This window comes from Ascaphus truei, chromosome 5 (genome assembly GCF_040206685.1).
Source record: "Ascaphus truei isolate aAscTru1 chromosome 5, aAscTru1.hap1, whole genome shotgun sequence".
Taxonomy (NCBI): Eukaryota; Metazoa; Chordata; class Amphibia; order Anura; family Ascaphidae; genus Ascaphus; species Ascaphus truei.
Genome location: NC_134487.1, coordinates 102,347,018 through 102,369,489, shown reverse-complemented (window position 1 = coordinate 102,369,489; position 22,472 = coordinate 102,347,018). Strand labels below are relative to the sequence as shown.

The following is a 22,472-nucleotide window of genomic DNA, read 5'->3' as shown; positions in this document are numbered from 1 at the left end:
CCAGAGTCAAATACCACTGTGCATATGTGTGTGTGACTGCGCAGCCACTATGTTTGGTGATAGGCCTGGTTGGTGCACGTGAGTTGCAGGTTACCTGCCCGGGCTCCAGCCACGGGTACCGCGATATCAATCCGCACGATCCGACGTTGTCCTCCACACCGCGTGGGTTGAAAGTCCAGCGCGAACAATGTCTCTCCTAGTCTTAGGGTCTTTGGTGGTGTTCTGAGCCCAGAACCCACCTCGCAGGGCCGCACGGCTTCAGCACTGTGTCCCTGACTACTTGACCAAATAATGGGGCAGTGTCCCTATCTAGGGCCTGTCCCTAAGCTCCACAAGCTATTAGGTGGCTCAGGACCTAACTGGGACCTTGGGGGCTGCTGGCCTATGCAGAGGGTCACTGACCCCTGCATCCACCTCTTACCCCTAGCTGGTCCGGATCCTGACTGCCTGCGTGCTGCCAAAACCCCCGCGAAATGTATCTAACTGGGAGCAGGGGAATCCGGCCTTCCGATTGGCTCCCTGGCGTCAGGTGTCTCTGCCCCTAAGCACCCTGGGGGCTGGCAGTCTATTCTCGCGCATGCGCGAGCTGTCTGAGCCTCCCGCGCTGTGCATTGCCATTGCGCATGCGCAACAGCCCTGTGTATGGCGGCGCCCTGCTTCCCGAGCCGCCGGCCGGTGGCAACGCGATCGCGGCCTTAGCGACGGCCCGATCGCGTCCCCGGCAACCGGCCTGCTCGCCGCTCGCGTCCCTAGCTACCAGGGATCTCTATGCTCGCGCTCCAGCCCGATCCACACGCGCGCTCGCAACTGGAAAGGAGGGGGTGAGTGCGCGAGGGGGGGCCTGGCTACACGCGAGGGGGGACCTGGCTACATATATATATTCTATGTTCAGAGATAGCAATTCAGTTACAAATGTAAAACTTGATTAAACATATTATAGTATTAAATGACCGTTCAAATGGTAGTGAAGGTGTTACCTTGGGGCTTAGTGATTTAACGTTAAGTACATGTTGATTAATGGATCAACACTTAACTTTTGTATCCCCTGGACATACAGTACTGTATACCTTCTAAAAAGAACTGTTCGAAAACATGTTAGGTACACTACAACTTCACCAAGTCACTTTATAGTCACCAAACATACATTCACACTTTACTCAGCTACAGTGTTAATATTATACAGTACCACCTCCCCATTGCAACTGTGATCTAATATTATAGCACTGCATATCAGAACCGTACGTTTCTAAACAGCCAACCCAATAAGATTTTTGTCAAGTAATGCCATATCTTATTTTAATTAGTAGAAACTAAAACAACTGCAATGGTAACCTTAAATCTGAGCAATTTGCTAAATTATTTGCTGAATAAATAACAGAACTATCTGTTTTCACAGTTAGAAAAGTCACAATGACCATTACAATTGAGGAAAAAAATAACTAGGACAAGAAATCATTAATAAAAATAAAACAAACTATTTTTTTTGGAACCACTCTTTCTTAATAGAATAGAATGAGTCCCTAAAGTGTCACCAGATATGTAATACTTGAATCAACATTTTGTACATCAGACATATGTGCTGGAAAAACAATTGTCTTGCACATACTGTAGCTTTTAGGATACACAAATGTAAATGGGAATCCCAATTTAAAAACAGAATAAAGTTTTTTGGGGTGATTTTTCTTTTATACTCACTAGGAAATTGATCTGTCAAACTGTGTTAATCGGGACACAATGGCGCATTCCAATCCTGTTTCTTTGGATAGCAATCCTTAATAAAATTCAAGACTTTGGTCACTTCCATTGGACAAGATCCAAGAAAAGTCCAAAATTCAATTTGCAAGGCAGATCCCCCTCTTATGGAAATAAAGTTATGCACTAAATACAAACACGTAAACTAGAGATTGTTTGTATCCCCAGAGGTAAACATGTAATGCATGCCTTCTCTAAATTATATTGGAATCCCAGATATATTTTCTCAGGAAATGGTACATATATGGAATGTACGTTTGCTCCAATACTTTTGACCTTTGCTTCTGAAGATTTTGAGAGATGAAGACCTGGAAGAGCTACACACAAAAATGCAAACACACCAGGTATGCAAAGCTGACTGTGACAAATACCAGCTGGCACACTAAAGGACCTGTGGCTAAAAGTAAAACAGAAAACAAATCACTTGTACGGATTTTTATTTGTGCACTTTGTAATTTAAGATGCAGTATGAAAAACAGATATCATAAATTGACAATTTTGTACAGTAATTCTAAAGATTGTGTCATTTGTGTACCCTTTACTAGTTAATCCAACCATCATATAAAAAAAAACTGTTCTTTACACTTTATTTTATTTATAATTTGAGAAGCAGGCAAATAGTGAATTGTAATAGTAATATTCAGCTGTTGGTGTGATATTTGTAATTTCTCTGTGACCATGAAAGTATGATACCATCAGCGGAATGCACTGTACATTCTGCGGTCTTACTCTGGGATTCACTAAACGCCTATGCGGAGTATCTCACACCAAGCTGATGTAAACTGCCATTCAAGACAAAAGCAGTTAACGTTGGATCAGGATACAATACCCGCATTGACACTTAGTGAATCTACCCCATAATACCTTTACTGCCAGAGGAGTCTGCAAGACTAAGTAATATGTCACAGGCCTCTCTGGAGGTGAAGGTAACATGGTTGTTACACACTAAAGCATGGTAGTTGATACCGGGTGATACCAGCTACCTCGCTTTAGTGATTTATCCCTGAAAATAACATTTGAGAAGGAAGCAGGAAAAACACTGTCCTTATAATATTGATAACACGTGCAATCTTTTTCTCTTTGGAATTCATATACAGTAATCATGTACTTATCAGGCAGCAGCTAAAATATACAAACCTACATTTCTGGAGTGCTAAAGCGTGCACCACGATCAGCAGGACCCTTAGAGCAGCAATTAGTGTTGCCTGATTATTTTTCTTACATTGTTTGAATTATAAGGTCTCCAAGTGCAGGTCTAATTCAGCCAAGTTACCACTAGAAGCCTCTTCGTTTAGGAGGTATTCATCTACCAAAAGTACTGCCATTTCTGGGAGATGTTAATTGCCACTGACGGGGAGCTGCGTGTGAGTCAATCAGTAACTGTGACTTACAGTCAATGGTTAATGGTCTTGATTGACTTACTGATGCAGCAGCCGTTATTCGAACACTTCACGCGTCATGTACATCGGAATCACGATTTGAAGCCGCGGGATGAATTCCAGCCTCCCCGCAATAAGATGCGAGCGCGGCGAGTGCAGAAAAACGAATTTTAGTGTTCTGGCTTTAAAAACATGAAATTGACACAGTAGCACAGTAGCACAGTACTGTACACATTACAATTCATCCATTTTATTGCAAACGAAGAAACAGAATCCATGAAATTCAAACAAAACACCCGCGATAAGCGCGGGTGCCTGGGGCGATTGGCCGCGTTCATGCTGCGTGGGGAACAGCAGAGAACTCAAAATCGGCGCCAAGATATGTTCGAATAACGGCCGCTTCATCAGTACAGTCAGGAACCAGCCAGGCCATCTCAGAATAGCGCAAATCCTATGTTCTTTAGAAGATGTCACTGGAAACATGATCTCTGTGTAGAGTGCCACAGTCATCCACCAAGAGTTCTCCTGATTCAGAACCCACCTACCAAACACAAGTGTCAATGGAAGGAACTACTTCTTTCAGCAGCCCCCAACCTTCCAATTTGATATATGTTTTCATACTTTGCCTAACCGTAGAAGAAAATCACTGTTTTCCTATCACTGAGAACCTCCCAGTTCAGGAGAAGTCCCATTCAATAGAAAGGGCACCGGCTGCCCACAGCCACTCCGCCAAACAAAAAGGAATCTTGAGCAGGGCTGCTGCTTTTACATGGAATGAGTGCTGAAATTTAGTCACACTAAAACATTTTTGTTTTTCTTACGTTCAAAGTAAATTGACAAAAAGAGGAAAAAATCCTAAATACCCCAAAAGAGCCCCCAATATTTTTTTTAATAGAACTTCGAGAAAGGTGCATGTCTCATTAGTGTAACCACACTTCTATATACAATAGCAAATATAGAAGGGAGAGACAGCACACAATCCAAGTAACAGAGTAACACTCCCCATTGTAGTTACATTTCTGGATCACCTTAATCAGCATCCAGTTGTAGTGAAAAATAAATGGCCTTAATTTAAAAGAAACAGGGCAAACATCAAAGAAGCGATGTTTCAGGGACACAAACAGCCTATCATCGGGTAGGTGTTCTAACACGTTGCTTCTTTGATGTTTGATCAGTTTCCTTTAAATAAAGTCAACTTAATTTTCACTACAAATGGGTGTTGATTAATGTGAACCGGAAATGTAACTATAATCGTGAGTGTTACTCTGTTACTTGGATTGTGTGCTATCTCTCCGTTCTATTTTCCAAAGTAAGTTCACCACTTCTGAGTCAAGTGAGCGAACCTAGTGGTTTTTGTTCATTTTGCGCAGCACTGCAAGTGCAAAAGAGCTGCACCAAGTAGAATACAGGCGTTACAGCCTCACTTTGGAAATTATCAGCCTCATTCACTAAACCATGACCTCTAAATACCACTCACTGCAATGGCTCTAGGTAAACAGCCAACATGGTTTAGTAATGGAGGCTTAATATTTGCTATTTGGTAGTTAAAGCACTGAAAGGTATAGGGACTTGTGTAAAATTGCACAGTGTCAGCCTGTGACAAAAAATGTACGTATGTATGTATGTCTTTATTTATATAGAGCCATTAGTGTACATAGCGCTTCACATTAGTAATACACGTGACAATCATATAAATAACAAATAATACAAATAACAGATCACGGGAATAAGTGCTTCAGAAATAAAAGTAAAATTTCGGAAGAGGAGTCCCTGCTCTGGGGAGCTTACAATCTAATTGGTGGGGAGAATGCACAGAGACAGTAGGAGGGCATTCAGGTAAGTGCGTCTGCAGGGGGGCAAGCTTTATGTATCGTGTATAGTATTAGCCACGGTGCTACCCATATGCTTCTTTAAGCAAGTGTGTCTTAAGATGGCTCTTAAAGGTGGATAGAGAGGGTGTTAGTCGGGTATTGAGGGGAAGGGCATTCCAGAGGTGTGGGGCAGTCAGTGAGAAAGGTTTAAGGCGGGAGAGGGCTTTTTGATACAAAGGAGTAGAGAGAAGACATCCTTGAGCAGAACGCAAGAGTCGGATGGTGCATAGCGAGAAATTAGGGCTGAGATGTAAGTAGGAACAGAAGAGTGTAAAGCTTTAAAAGTGAGGAGGAGAATTGAGTGTGAGATGCAGGATTTGATAGGAAGCCAGGAGGGGGATTTCAGGAGGGGAGATGCAGAGACAGATCTAGGAAAGAATAGAGTTATTCTGGCAGCAGTGTTTAGGATAGATTGTAGTGGAGACAGGTGAGAGGCAGGAAGGCCGGACAGCAGGAGGTTACAGTAATCGAGACGGGAGAGAATGAGGGCCTCAGTCAAAGTTTTATCAGTCGAGTAACAGAGGAAAGGGCGTATCTTTGTTATATTGCAGAGGAAAAAGCGACTGTGTTAGATACGTTTTGAATGTGAGACCCTCCTGAGATGATCTCGGTTTCTGAAGTGCGCTACCAGTAAAAACACAATATCGAATTTATTTGGCTGAAAATCTTGTAACTTTATTTTCTCGGGTATTTAACATTTTGTGAAGCAAATTTCAACATATCTGCAGTAACGACGACTCTAATAAAATTGTAAGAACCAATGTAAAGGAGAATATTCTTTCTCACTTTAGATTTTCTCTTGGCATACAAAACAGAGAAGTAGAGAGGAGGAATTGGAGAGGGATGGAGGGGGGAATAATGTAAAAAAACATAAAAAAATAAATTAAACCGGTTTTAACCCTGGGGAATTTTTCTCGTCAGGGGATCCTTACCTCGTCAGAGGATTCCAGGGAGTGGGAGGTGGAGAGAATGAACAGGGGTAGGATTCTTATAATTTTAGGAAAGGGGACTATTGGTATCGGTGGGTGAAAACCCCTAAGACCAATCAACCCCAGAAAAGCTGGGTGGTCCTAGGGGGTTGTAAGTGAGGGGGTTATAAGGAGGGGGAGGAACCGTGGGCAACAGCCCATCATTTATCCTAACCCTGAGCCAAGTATGGCTCTGCTATCTCCCACGCAGGGGAATATGGAAAGTCCATGATTTCATCATCTGTTCACTTCATCCTGAAGGGAGAGTCTCATTTTCAAGAAGATCTCTCTGCAGGTGCTCACATATCTGGAACCCCTTTACTCCTTACAGAAGGTCTCCGTCTGCTTCTCCTTTGGAGTTTTGCTCTGAGACTAGAGTGGCTTAGGTATAGTGGAAATTGATTCTTGGGGAGATGTATTTTTATTCAAACGTTTGGAGTTATAAAAGTATCGTATCTTCAGTTGAGCCCAGTAAGGTTATTAAATGGAAATATATTTAATGTATACAGTACATTTATGTAGTGTTTTGAAAGCAATGCATGACCATACAGAAAATTAAATCACTATCAAACTGATATAGAAAATATGTTTTCTGTTAGTATAGAATCATTTAAAAAGGCCAAACAATGGCGGAATTTCTGAAAACAATACCTCTATTGTTTCTGAACTGCAGTTTCCTTATGTGATACTTCTCTTGGGTGACCCACAGACGTTAGTGGAAGGAGCCTTGGTAGTCCTCGAATAACATTTTAACAGCCTTTCTTCCTTTGTCTTTAGTCGTTTATTTGCTTATTTTTGGGTATTTTTAACCTAAATATCTAATAAATGGCTATTCGCCTTTGAGTTATACTGCAAGATAACCAAGAATAAATATATTACAAATTAGTAAATATAATGTAAAATTATATGGGTGCCAGATACAGTATCAGCAAAGAATAGCTACAACTGTAGTTCAGGTAAACTAGTGCGTGGGGAAGAACTGCTTTATGTATATATTTATTTTTAACTAGCTTCAATAAGGGAGCAGGTAGTCTGGGGAAAAAAAGGTTTTCTTCCATAAACACTCAGTATATGAAGACTTCAGCTGCATTTCCTTTTAGAGCTCAGTTTTTTCAGATGAGGCTGAAGTGCTGCCTTCTCCAGCACTGTCAGGCGTCTCTGGTACGAAAGTCAATGATGCAGAGTTTATACAGTATCTTTTACCAGTAGGACGAGGTCCATCGTCAAAGATATGTCCAAGATGGGCACCACACTGCAACACAACAAGAAGCAAAAGTGTTATTTCTCTGGAAACTGCTGGCTGTGACTGGTGATACAGTATACGAAGCAGTGCTAATAGTTATGCCTGAACACTTGCGCCTCAGCACTGCTTGGTGATTCTGATTCTTTCCACATTAGCTTGTTTAATGAAGTATTGTATGCATAGTCATGTGTAGATCAGATCTAATCGTGCTTTACAATAAAGCAGCAGTCAGCCTACTCACGATTTTTTAAACTTACTTTATCCATATCCCAGTCACTGAATGTTTGTCTGATTCCCGAGAAAACTCGCCTGATGGACATAAAACGGCAGCGGTATCAGGGATTGCTCGCATGACCAATAGAAGGTTGTAACATCATTGGGAGGTGATGTTGCGACTTTCTATTATTGATCCTATGATTTAGGATTCCCCCGTAACTGCTGTTTTGGGGAGTTTGAACCTAAAACCTTGTATTGTGTTGTGCCTGTTGGCTTCAGCCAAAATAAACTTATTTTATTTAACTCCTTAAATCTGTCTGGCGATTGCGATTCCATGTAATTGTCCTGGTCTCCCACGACAACTAGCATATCATTAGAATTGTCCCTATCATGCCTCGGTAAGTGAGTGAATTCAACGTACTTATGGTTTGGTTAGGTTGCTTATTTCAATGATGGAATACTATAAATAACGTTTGGAATACTATAAATAGCGTTTGGAATGCTATATATAGCGTTTGGAATACTATAAATAGCGTTTGGCATGCTATAAATAGCATTTGGAATACTATAAATAGCGTTTGGAATACTATAAATAGTGTTTGGAATGCTATAAATAGTGTTCTCTAAACAAGAGTTATGCCAGACATTTTCTTCGATTGAGCCACTCATTGAGCCACCTGCGCTAAAGCAGGGATATCCTGAAAACCTGACCTGTTGGTGGCCCTTGAGGACTGGAGTTGCCCACCCCTGCTGTATGTAGCAGAAGGAAACATAATTCCATAGGATAATGGTTATAATTCATAGGTACACATCTACCAAAAAATAAATATTATTTTTAAGGATACATTTTGAGTTTTACGATGTTTCTTGGGTGGCTAATAAAAATGTCTATTGAGGTTATGAAAAAAACATAATTATGTGTTACAAAAATAACTCACAATAGCATTATGTTAGTAATGTATATTAGTGATTACTATTATAAACACAGCATTTACTCGCCTACAAGAAGTGCTGCTGGTTCCACATTCACTTGTTTAATAACATATTTCAGTTCTAGAAAGCAAAGAGGAACTGTATCTTGGACTATGGATAGGTTAGTTTCCAAATGGTAATGGAATGTTATTTTCTGTCACCTTAATACACAGAAAATATATTGCTAGTTCAACAAGGTGTAAAGCTCGCCATAAAACACTACGGTCTGTTTGGACCTCTGTTGGTGGCTTTTTGGCTTCTAAAATATATAACCATCAGTTAAGTATTTATATAATAAAGTATAAAGTTTCCCTTTATTAAAAAAAGAAACCCTCCTTCAACCCCAAAACTCTACTACTGACAAAGAGTGTTATTAATTATACAGTAGATGCGTTTTGTTACAATATGAAGTGGTCTGGACAAGTATTCAGTGAACAGCACTTCTCTCAAAAAGTAATAGATAATTGTTTTTCTCTCTCGTTAATCACTTTTAATTAATCATTCTGTTAAAGAGAATGAAAGAGTAATATTAAGCATTATTGTGTATATTTTTCCAGAAGATGTGGAGAGGCTGAGTGTCGTTAAAGGCAAACAGTTCATTTTTCATTAATAGGATTGACAACATTTGCATACCCGTTAAACATAGAGGGACACAGGACCAACCACTAACTTCTGGAGTACACTGTGAGTTGGTATGGGAAAGCTAGTATGATACAGCCTTCATATCTTGTAACGGACAACCCAACCCATAAAGCTATAAAAAAAAAAAAAAACATGCTACGGCTCAGCCCCGTTATAACGCGATCCGTTACAACGCGAATCCGCTTATAACGCGTTGCAAGCGTGGCTCCCAATTTTCGTATTTATGAATACTTTACAACACGATTATTGGTATCTTGAATACTTTATTGTACAATGCATACAATTGTACATTATTTCTAACGCGATACGCTTATAGCGCGATGTGATTCTTTGGACTCCAAGCACAGTGTTATAAGGGGGTTGAGCTGTAATAGGATATTGTAGTTTGCAGGGAGTTATCTTTCCACTGTGGACTCAAATATTCATTCATACATTCACACAAGTGTTTATGCTTAGTCACATTAGCACACATATTAATACACATATTTGGCAGACCGTAAAGAAGTCCAATATACACACGAAGGGCATGGATGACAAGAAGTAAAATGATAATAATAATAATAATAATAATAATAATAATAATAATAGCATGTTCTTCTATAGCGCTGATAGTTTTACGTAACTCTTTACAGAGACATTTTGCAGACACAGGTCCCTGCCCAGTGGAGCTTACAATCTATGTTTTTGGTGCCTGAGGCACAGTGAGATAAAGTGACTTGCCCAAGGTCACAAGGAGTCGACATCAGTGTCTTTACTCACTGAGCCACTCCTTCTCCCCTAAAAGATGAACTGTTCTAAAGATAACATACCCTGATTTGCTGCAAAGTATATACTGACCTGACTACAGCTTGTTTCCACCCTGTGCATCCCATATGAAAAGTCATCGGTAACTGTAATTGCCTCTGGACTGATCACATCAAAGAATGAAGGCCAACCTGCGAAGATAACACAAGAAAATTGCGCGTATTAGGAAAGTGTTGTCCTGCTACTTTGCCACTTGTGTAATTATTTTCTGCTTCATTCGTTTTATGCTAAATATTGTAACTTAAGAGAATCACGTGGAGTTATACTGTAGTTCACATTAGATGATCCTGTACTAAGACAAAGTAAATAACATGAATTATTGCTGCTCCATTATATGGTATAGAAGTGAACACCAGGTAATTTACAGAGAATAAGATGCAGAACAAATTTGCACAGCTGAAAGATGCTTACTTGTAAATGTACTGATTCCACATGTGATTGTATATTCTCCCCCCCCCCCCAGTATTTATTTATACTACAAGTGCATTAATGCAATCTATCATCTATTTGCACAGGAAGACATTTCTAAGTGACCCGGATGAAAAACGGCCAAGCAAAGTCAGAATGTACAACAATTCTTTTTCTTAAAAATGGTACTAGTCAGTATTTGGTGTTGGGAAGTCCAAGGTCCGATGAAAAAGTATTCTAGGTGACTTACAAGTGTAGTCCATCAACTTAACATACAAACAGAGAGTTTCTCCACCTAGGAGATCAATCGTGGCTATAACCAATATTATTATTGCTGGTCTTTTGCCACCATGTGTTGCTGGCCTCTGTGAAGCAAAGGTACTAAACACCACCCTAGTTTCGTCATTAGCCCCATTTACATTGGGTAGCACTTTCTGTAACTTTGTTCTAGCTGCTCTTTTTACATTTCAAACCAATGTATAATGGAGCATAAATATTTTGTTAGGTTTTGAAGCATAGAACAAATCCTGTGCTCCTACCAATTGGGCTAAAATATACTAGTGACATGTTTACGTTTAGAACCTAAGTCTGTGTGACAAAAGAGTCATCTGGTTGCATCTTTTGATTCAAGCCTGCTAACCTCGTCAAGGTAAACTCCGTTTTGAAGCATGCAAAACAAAGTGACGGTGAAAACAGAAGGCTGAGCTTGTTAGGCCATTTAGAGCAATGACCCCTTAAAATGTGTAAATGAAAATATAAAGAGGAGGACACAAACGGACTTGTGCAAAATAATTTCATTGCCACAATCCGATGTTTCGGTTGATCCACATCATTTACTGGCTAACTGTTTGCTCTGGTTCTGCATATGGAGATCTTGGGGAACCTTTTCTATATCACCTTAAAAATGTTTCCCACATTATTTGCCAGGGAAAGGTGATGGTATTGCAAGTTTAACACATCTCCGTTACGTTTTTTGCTTGTCTTTACACATTGTATTGTATTGTACAGTATGTCTTTATTTATATAGCGCCATAAATGTACATAGCGCTTCACAGTAGTAATACACGTGGTAATCATATAAATAACAAATAATATCAATAACAGATCATGGGAATAAGTGCTTCAGACATAGAAGTAACATTAAGGAAGAGGAGTCCCTGCTCAGAGGAGCTTACAATCTAATTGACTACCATTACCTTTGACTGATAGCCACGGCTTCTTGTATGTATAAAGAGGAAAACTAAGATTATACTACATGCCAAGAAATTACTGACAGTCAGAATGAAAAACAAGAAAAAGTCCAACAGATGGAGCAAAAGAGCCAAGAAAAAAAATCTGCACAGGATTGATACTTAAAACAGTTTTGCTATACTGTATAAACGAGGGAACATTCCACCTATACACAACTTTGTAGACTTTCATGTACACGTACAAAAGAAGCTGAATTATGCTATGCATTTTCTCTGGTGAGTGCGCTACAATATTACACTATTCTGTGCATGTGAGGTCCTGCACACAGCTGTATGTAACGTCAAATACTGTAATACAAAGCACCTTATCAGAAATACTGATGTAAATGTTTAAGTCACACACTGTAGGTCTATTCACTAAAGTGTGACCGCTATTATTTATTGTTAAAAAAACATTTCACTTGAATAGAACCTTTAAATAGCCCTATGGTCGACACTATAATTGGCTTTAAGGGAAAGGAATTTACTGAATCCAAATGAAGCCTTAAGGCAACAGTCTTATTGCCATTTGTCTTCACAATTTATTGTTTCACTTACTTTAAGAGATCTCTTCTTGCCCTTCCCAGCACTGCTTCAATTTTTAAATCCAATGCACCATTCAGGAGAGAAGCATTTGAAATATTAAGTGTCCTGGAGGTTACAATGGAGCTCTTCCTAGAGCCCAGTGCAGTGTAAAAGTTACCATGGTAGCCTCAGAAGCTAGAGATGAATAAAATCACGATTTTTAACACTAAAAAAAGCAAAACATAGGCTTCTGGGTGGGAGTACTGCTTTACGATGCCATGGAGGGACATGGCACCTTGACATTGAGGGAACTTTCAGCACTGGACATGCTGATGTTCCATGTCTAGTGCGGAGTGGCACTGTGGTGTGTATAGTGACTCTGCTAGAACTGGAACAGAAGAGGAAATCTTCCTCTTCCACTCCTGATAGCAGGGGCAGGAACAGACCAAGTGATCCCTACAGCAGTGATTGCATTTCACTGGGACCACAAGGTTCCTGGCATTCTGGCACCAAAAGAGGTTTGTAAATCAACGTTTGAAATAATCATTTTCTATGTACAAAAATATCTGAATGGCAACCTTTTAATAATAACATCCAAGTAATATTTCTGTGTGTATTACAATAACAACTAATTTTAACCCTGATCTTTCGTTACAGTACATTACAATAAAGTTGCTATGAAGTGGAGATGTATGCGGCTTTATATCCTAAAACACAACAAGTATACTGCACTGGTATCTGGTTGCTTTCCCAGGGGTCTAACATTTCAGTTCATTGTAAACAACATATGGATATAGATTATGCAATGATAACGTGTTGCACATTCCAAGGATTAACATTACCTGTATACACGCGGACAGCAAGTTATTTGTTTCTTTTATCAGCTGTCAGACACACATTTGTGTTGAGAGAATCGTGAAAAAAACACATTTTAGTATGCAGTATAATTTGACGTCCGTTTAACCACTTGCTTGCTGGAACGGCCACCAAAACATTGTGCAGCAATACGCTGCATTCCTTCCAGCAATGGTAAATGAAACACTACAAGCCATAGGCACCAACTTACTCATACAACTGGGATATTGTAGAAGAGATGTGTTCTCAAGAGAAAAAAAGGGTGTGTGTGCCGAGCACGCACATTTTAAGTGAAGCTTCTTTGTCTTTTGTCACAGAAATTGTATTTTTGATGGTGATGTTTTTAATTAAAAATCAAAACACAATTTTAATGCAAAAACGCAAAGAAGTTTGACTTAGAACGCGTGTTTTAGCTATTTGCACTTCTATATTTTTAGTAATTCCGTGTGTGTGTGTATGTCTGTTAGTGTGTCAGTGTGACAGTGTGTGTGTGTGTGTGTCTCTCTCTCAGTCAGTCAGTGTGTGTATGTCAGTGTGTGTGTTTGTCTGTGTGTGTGTGTGTATGTGTGTCAGTCAGTGTGTGTGTGTCAGTGTGTATATCAGTGTGTGTGTGTCTGTCAGTGTGTGCGTGTGTCAGTGTGCTCGTCAGTGTGTATGTGTGTGTCAGTCAGTGTGAGTCTGTTTGTGTGTGTGTCGGTGTGAGTGTATGTGTGGACTCCGTGTCCTGCTGCAGGTGCAATGATTCTGCAGGAGCAGCCCCCCCTCTCTCTCCTCCCCACGGCGGAGGTGCGGGGACATGGCCAGCCCCCGTCGCATCTCACGGCCAACAAGGAGATTTCGGGGGAGCCGGGGCACAGGACCGGCTGTATTACGCATGTATGGGGGTGACAATTGGCTTCTGCGCATGCGCACCACGGCTCACAACCCCTTCTTGTGCGCATGTAAGTTTAGGGTGGTCCGTGCAGCCTAGATTGCTGTATTTGTGCGCATGCGCGAGCGCAACGGACGCGTGCCCATTAGTACCGTGACGTCACTCGCGTTACGGTTTTTCATTACCAGGCAAGGATTTTTTCCCATGTAAAACCTGTCGGCGCCAGCAAAGAAGTTTCACTTGAAAAATATGTGGGCAGGGAAAGCTAAAGTTGAAGGAAAAAATGAAATGAGAAAGTAGAACCAAGTACTGTGCAGAACTTGCAAAGAAAAAGTGTGGAATTTTACAAACGAATGCACAGTAATTAAAGGAAATAACTACATTACACAGGACAGCAGCTGGAGGACTTGTACATATGTAGCTCAGATGGGCAAATTGTGGACAAGTTTGTGAACCGCTAACATCACGGACTTCTGGGAATTATTACATACAGTAGCAACATTAACAAGATGCTGCAGAAATCCCACTTAAAGCAGCAATCCCTCCACATTTATTTTTCTTAACATTATTGATGAGGTGAACCTGAGCAAACCCACTAAACCTGACCACTAAACACCCTAATTTATGAAATGTGAAATGTCAAAGTGCAGGTGAAAGAAATAGGTGCTGTCCATAATGAAAAGACAATGAAAACGCTGCACATAATAATGATGCTTCCCTCGTTATTTGGCTGGCTAACAGACTGTGACGGTAACTTTGTGACAGGCTATTAATAATACACACCAAAAATATAACTGGGTTGAACTGAACGAGGCTTAGATATGATCAAATATAATTTATTCCTTGAAAAAGGTGAACACACGAGATTATACAGATAACAGACAAAATATAGGCACTTACTTAAAGGTTAGGACAAGAAAGCCATCAGGATACAGGATGGGCCATTTCTTCTATAATTCAGATTCAGATGTGGACATCACGACAATACATGAAGACCATGAAGACAATTTGAGTAAGGGGTGACTCTGACTTATATCTCATTTCAGCCCTTTACTCTTAACCCTAGGCGCCAAGCTGGCTAGGAAAATCTCTTTGAAGTAGATTTTAAGTGTGAATTATGACACTCCCAAACCACTCAACTTCCTTTGTTCCTGACCCTAGTATAAACAATCAGGGCAGTTAACTTTTGATCACCGGGCTATGCTTAATCTTCAGGATGCTCTTCCTGCCCTATTAGCATAGCAGATGGAGTCTGCATTTTAAGAGCAGATCCAAAATCCCATATACACTTTAATATCTTCACATATTTATAAGTTCCGTTCTGGTGGGTCCAGTGGGTCGAAATCTGCCAGTTATTAATGCCTACAGTGACCGTACATATTGGCCAAATTTCAACTCTCTGCGACTTCCAGAACCGGAGATACAGAAATGCACTTTAACACATTTTTAAAATACAGGATTCTTCCCTTTAAAAAATGAGTCTCTGCTTTTCACTTGTTCCCCATTGAAAACAACGGGCTCTGCCGCCATGGGCTTCAATGGAGCAACTCCGCCGTTGCAGTCAATGGGGTTCCCCGCCATAGGCTTTCAATGGAGAAACCGCCGCCATTGAAGTCTATGGAAAAACCCACAAATCTTGACATTCGTCCACACTCCGTCTAGTTGGTCGGAGGGGGCTGGGAATGGTCATGCATTAAAGCCGGAACCTTGGCTACATGCCACCCAAATCCCATCCCCCTGGTCATTCCAGAACCGGAGATATGGACTTACATTTTTCATCATTTCACACTTAGTCGTTTTTACGCCACGCGGCTTTTCCCCATTGGAATCAATGGCCGGCGCCGCCATTGACAATGCATGGCACCCGCCGCCATTAGATTCAATGGGACCTTCGCTCCGCCATTGAAGTCAATGGCACGAAACTCCTTCTCCGCTCGACCCCTTATGGGGGTCTCTCATTCCTGGACCCGGTGTGGATCTTGTGTGGGGGTTCCTAGGAGCTAGGGGCAAAAAGAACTTTCTTCCCAGGGGCCCTACAACATAAGATTCCCATGCCAATTGTCTTTGAACTTGACCAAAGTGATTAAATTCTTTTCAAAGACATTGTATCCACTTTTGCGGTCTGCGGTTTGGATGGCTGCCAACCTGTTCCTCGAGGCCGGCGTTGAGGAATCTCCATTGAAGTCAATGAGCCCATTGACTTACAATGGGAAACCGCCGCTCCTGCTCTCGGACGCCACCTGCTGGTCGTCGCTGGAAAACAGGTCCAAAACCGCTACTTCTGCCATTAGAACGCATGGAGCCTCAATGGCGACCTATGGAAGGCTGCAAAATGGAGCCTGAAAAGGTGGGAAAAGGGAACAAAGGGCTATAATCACTAAATTAACATTAACCCCTCCCCTCCCGCATCAACCCTAGTGTATGTGTGAGTGCAAACACCAGGATGAGACATTACATTTATACAGGGGAATAAACATTTGGATACTGAAGCAAGGTAAAAACACATTACTGGACCTCAGTCCAGTTAACCCCTTGCTTCCAAGGTGAGAGTAGGGGGTGGCCAAATGGGGTGTAACTCCTTTAATCCCGGGCCAAATCCCCTCTCTCTTGACACAGACATTATTATTTCCCTAGGAAATACGAGGAATATGCTTTCCTGTGTTAATAAAAATCAAAGTAGGACAGGAATTTTTTTGCTTTAAGCTTCCCCCAATAAACTATTTTACAGGAACTTAGTACAGTTAGGAGCCAATGGTTTAATGATAAAATGGTATTCTCTAGCAGTTAAGGTGAAAATATATTAGACAAAGGATACATTTTATCCCAAAAGGAGTCTACAGCTTTTGACTGAACAGTATGTATTTATGTCAAGTTTTACTAATATCCAGAAGTCAATGTTATACTTTATGTACATGAAGCATCTCGTACAAGAGACTCACTCAGAAGTATTACAATGTTTAATCCAGGAACACAAACCTAACACATTTGAGTATTTAAACTTTGTGGGATGCTTATGTGAGACACAGTGGATGTTCGGTACCCTAACATTCACAGCATTTACGTATTTAAATCAAAATATAATCTCATGAAATACTATCTTTGCAGTTTCCTACCACCTGCTCTTTGTCAAATACATTGTGATAATTAATAAAAAGAAGATGCATGGTATCCTTCAAGCTCAGAAAACAAGCACCTGAGGCTACCAAACATATAGAGGACATCCCATGAAAAATATTGTGGCCAGGAGGCACAATAATTATTAAGCGTTCAAACGCTCTCCCTACATTTGTAGAGATGCGAGTAGACAACAGCTAACGGTTCGTCTACAAGAACATGCTGGAATTGCAGAGGCTTGAGGTGTGACTAACATGCTAGCCAAGCTTATTTTAGGAAGATTTGGGATGAAAATGCAAGAGATGTCTAAAACTCTGTCAACTTTGGACAAAGGGAACTAAATATAACACGACAGCTAAACCATTGACTTATTCTCGTAAATAATAATAGCATGTTCTTGTATAGCGCTGCCAGTTTTATGTAGCGCTCTATAGAGGTCCCTGCCCCGTGGAGCTTACAATCTATGTTTTTGGTGTCTGAGGCACAGGGAGATAAAGTGACTTGCCCATGGTCACAAGGAGCCAACACCAGGAATTGAACCAGGTTCCCCAGTTGCAACCTCAGTGCCAATCAGTGTCTTTACTCACTGAGCCGCTAATTCTCCCAATAAAGTGTTTAACAGGAACTTAGTACAGTTACGAGCCAATGGTTTAATGATAAAATTGTATTTTCTAGCAGTTACGGGGGAATAAATAGAAAGAGGTGGTCAGCATGGTGACCGAGACACCTCCTTTTATGTTACAATCAATAAGAAAAAATAAAGGATAAAGGTGTCCGCTGCGTAAAATACAACTCCCTCAATATTAATCTGTGCCGTGAAGGGGAGAGGATAGAGGAGTGGTTACTACATAAACACACCTCCTGACGCTCCATCCACAGGCAATGGAAGGTAATAGATGGATGGACAGAAAATATGTTCCTGTATTCCTGTTATTTATAGATAAATGAAGATCTAAGTTGTATTAATATTTGAAATATTTGATATTCCAATTCCCCCCCAAAAAATTAAACTGCATGTTTTCCTCTGGCATGATTATAACTGATCCCTGTTAAAGAGGCAGGGCAGCTTTAACTGTACTAACATGCTTCAATAACGTTACGGAGAAAATATGTGGAAAAGGCATAAAAGAATATTTCCTGCAACCCATTGCTTGCAATGAGTAGCACTTGCTTCTCAGCCATCAACGGGACTAAATAACTACAAGCACATCTTACTGCATTGCCCATTATATTACAAGGAATTTGGCACAGGGGTTCCATTTACAGATTGTTTACATTCATGTTTACTGAGTGTTTATGGAAATCTCTGTGGTTTCCATCTTCAGTATTCTCCTATTATACAGTAGTGCATACACAGTGGACACTGTATCAAAATAAATGATAACATATACCACCACGTCACTGGTTTTAAAAACGTTCTGCACTGGGCATTAACAAATAAAGTGCTGTCGCTGTATTATTAACCTTTATCTGTGAATTATTGGCATATTACAAACACACGCATTCTATGGGGGGTGCGGGGGTGCTTGCTCCGAGATGCTAATCAGTTCTGAAATTTTTGCAGCTCACATGTCAAAAAACATCACCTTCAATTGGCTAGACACTGTAAACAAGGATACAGGAGTTTTCTGGTATTCTCTAGTAACCTGGATTTCACCCCATTTCAAACACAAAGAAGGTAAAAGGATATCCAATGGCATTCCTCGTGAATGGCTAAATGGTCCAATATACGTGAAATTCTATCTCACTTTACTTACATCAAGTGAGTGATGAAAACCTGATGGGACAGGGATTGCAAGCTACAAACTAACAGTGAATCATAGAGTTGAACTCAAAGGAGTAGACACAAACAAGCCCAAAGCAAGCACATGGGATCTGCAAAACAGAACAGGCAGCACGAGAAATGAAAGGGTTAATACGTTTAAGAACATTTCTGAATGAAATTACTCTGGCTGAGCTGAAAGGGATACATTTTCTTGAACAACGGGAGTCAATCTGTGACCTCTCTCCCTAGGTATTTTACACACAGACCTCGAAAACATTAATTTACACAGTACAGTAACTGCTTCAAGGAGCCCAACTAAAACTACAAAGACAAGAAATCCTAGTGAAACACAGCACATTCTTTAGGGAATAAAAGAATGTCATGACTAACATTATGAAAATCCCTTATAAATTCTCAACAAATGAATGCAATGAAGTATTGTCACTAGAAACAGATGACTATATGGGTCAAATACTCACTGGATGACAGGGGATGTAGCCCTTCCTTAAATTATAAGGAGACTTATTGTAATTTCCACATAACGCCCTGAGCTTTATTTTTTTTTAATGATGCCCATATGGCCCCTAAGCATTAGATTACTTCATAGTAACTCAATCCCTCAGTTTTACAGGTATATTAGTAGCACTGCAACATTAAACACACACTTTATTACAAATATGCATCATAAGCAAACAAATGGCAGCTCTGTCTTTCTATAGGTGGCAGAGGAAATGTAAAGGGGGAAGAGGCATGGAAACAAAATGGAGACTCGGTTTGTTTACAAAAGTTTTTTTTATAAATGGTCTTTATCAAGTGACAATGGCATAAACAAAATCCCTTCTAACAACATATAAATAGTGCCCCAAACCCCCACAATGCAACCTGGGGCACTATTTATATGTTGTTAGAAGGGATTTTGTTTATGCAATTGTCACTTGATAAAGACCATCATGGTCGAAACGTTGTGTTGGCTCAATAAATGAGTTTGGATATGCTAAATCCGTTGTGCCCTATGTTCCTTTGTTCATATATCCAGGACTGACTGCAGGCTTTCGTTCTAACACTGGAGCACCGGTAACTGTATCTATTTTTTCTATTTTGAGATATGCAGCATTTCTCTCTATTGAAAAAACAAACACAGAAGCGCACCAAGGGTCAAGATTTATGTAAAACAATAGAATAAAATAACAAGTAAAAACTTACATATAGAAATATATAAGTCCAGTAGATCAGTGCTCAGGTATCAGTTCAGATGGGTTCCTAGGCGCCTGGAGTAGGTGCTGAGACTCACAGATCAGTCCTGCGCGCTGGGGCTGACTTGCTCGGCACCACTCTATTGTTACTTCCGGGTTGCGGTTCTCGCAGGACCCGTGTTTAGTAGCCCACCACAATCGCCGGTCTTCCAGCATAAATCTCACTCGAGCGTAGAGAAGAAGTCTCTAACTGCTTGTGGGAGAGCTGGAGCTTGTTCTGCCAAGTGTCTGAATACCAGTATGCACTGTGTGAACTCCGCAACGCGTTTCACACGATACAGTGCTTCATCAGGCTGTCCGCGAGAAGCCGCAACCCGGAAGTAACAACAGAGTGGTGCCGAGCAAGTCAGCCCCAGCGCGCGGGACTGATCTGTGAGTCTCAGCACCTACCCCAGGCGCCTAGGAACCCATCTGAACTGATACCTGAGCACTGATCTACTGGACTTATATATTTCTATATGTAAGTTTTTACTTGTTATTTTATTCTATTGTTTTACATAAATCTTGACCCTTGGTGCGCTTCTGTGTTTATTTTTTCATTGACACCTGACGTTTGGAGCCTTCCCACGACGGTACTGTGGAGGAGAGGTGGCTTCACATCACACCAGCAGCAAGAGGGAAGAGTTGATCTACTTCAAGATCCTTTTAGGAAGGAAGAGCGCGGTTTGATTTTATCATTTCTCTCTATTGTCTGGAACATTTGCATAAAAACATACAATTTTAAACAATGCATTTAATGCTTTTTGAACATCTGGAACTTTAGGTCAAATGTAATCATATGAGATACCATCTGCAGGAACGGTAATGTTAGGCTATTCAGAATTTAGTAAAACATGTTTCACATCACACATGTAAATACATATTTAGCAATGTTTCAGTGACTGTACTTCTCAATGGTGTATGTGGTATCCAGGGACATTTTTAAATAGTGTATATTGGACATAAATAAACATTGTTGTTCGGGGCATGGCAACCTTCTCTAAATGCCACAACAGGTTGGGATTACATTGATATATTTTGCTTTTTATTATTTTATGTTACTGTATAATGTTGACAATATCCCCTTCCATAAACATCCTAAAATGTGCAGAGTGTAATATTTCTTATAACTAATCTGTGGACAATAATATCCTTTGTGGAGTGTTTCTAATAAAAATAAATACTACAGAAAAATGATGTGCCTTACAGTGTTTTGTGTGGTAATATATTTCCGTCTGGTGATATTCCAGGAATATAGAATGCAATATATTCTATACATTGATACATATATGTTATCCTTTTATATACAATAATGGTTGAAGGTACACAATGCTTTAATAATTTAATTTGATGATACTGCACCTATATATTGTAACATTTGTACATGAACGAACATTAAATGTTGCCAATACTGGGCAGATGAATGTGAAGTCTCCTGATTTATAAGATAATATAATTCCCACAATTATTCTCACTTTAATGACTGCCTAAGGACCAGATAACTGATGATGCCAGAGAGGGGTTCAAAGAAAAGATGTTGTAATAGGCTGAATTATTAGAGGTTAAAAAAAACCACCCTGCCACTATCTTTAGCCTGGTTTCATCAACAATTTACCTGCATCTCCTTTTAAGTTTAATTTGGGAATCCACTTTAAATAGTAAATGTTTACATTAAAAGGACATGAGAATGTGAGATATATTTCAGCTGTCAAGAATGTTCTGAACCTTTGCAGCTGGAAGAGGAATGTTCCCTGTTATACTCAGCCCCTGCATAGGAAATGATCCACTATTTTAACTATTGCAATTAAAAGTCCTTTTGTGTTATGTCTTAGCTTGTTGTGAGGGTCGTGCTATAGTAGAGTAGACCACATTGCAGATAATCATGGAAAACCTTGCTCCACAGATTAGACAAACTTAATTCCATGGCCTGAAATATGGTAACATTTGCAAATTTCGCTAGAACTTGGATAAGTATGAACCAATTTAGGTAGAAGTTAGACAAGTTGCAGCAACTTTTTCAAGACTTTGAGTTCTAGGGAACTTTTTGCAAAGTCCAAGCAAAACAGTGGTGAAGCGAAAATCTGTAAATGTGCACATCTTTATCATAGATACATGTATTGGGATGTACCACTTATTAGCTGAAGTATGCCATAACGTGCTTTGAGTTAGCAGAACTCTCTCTCTCTTGTCACATGTTTGACCACTCATCAGCTTGTGTGCCATGATGTGCTTTGAGTTAGCAGAGCTCTCTCTCTCTGTTACATGTTTACCATATATAGTTGTTTACTGCAAAGGAAGTTTGACTCATCAGTTTAAGTATGCCTTTTGCTACAACACTAGCACTGATTGGAGGAAGCCTAACACAAAATACTATAATTAAGAGCCTAGGCTGGGGATAGTGCCAGAAGCTTCTCCACAGACCGTGCAGGTGCCCTGGCCAAGAATTCCCCTTGCTCTTTCGGGATCAGACAAGACTGGGGCTTCCCCGGTGTTTGGAGCATTTTTCCTGTTGTATGCTTTTAGCTGTGGAAGCTGTAACTGAGAACATAACCAAAGCTAAGTAAAATCCCTTTTTGATTACATCTCTAAGACTGTTTACTGTCTCAGAGTGTACAAGTTATTGGCT

General features: G+C 40.3%; 1 protein-coding gene across 4 annotated transcripts in view; it reads right to left on the bottom strand.

Annotated features, from left to right (window-relative positions):
• Positions 1-2,172: 2,172 nt before the first annotated feature.
• The window catches only part of MSRB3 (methionine sulfoxide reductase B3), a 182,181-nt gene continuing 161,881 nt past the window's right edge, over positions 2,173-22,472 (bottom strand). For all 4 annotated transcript variants that reach the window (XM_075600356.1, XM_075600359.1, XM_075600357.1 and 1 more), the window contains 2 exons: positions 9,881-9,978; positions 2,173-7,222 (listed from right to left, as the gene is read on the bottom strand). In XM_075600356.1, coding sequence (XP_075456471.1) covers positions 7,067-7,222; positions 9,881-9,978 — 254 coding nt within the window. In that variant the 3' untranslated portion in view covers positions 2,173-7,066. The remainder of the gene's footprint in view (positions 7,223-9,880; positions 9,979-22,472) is intronic.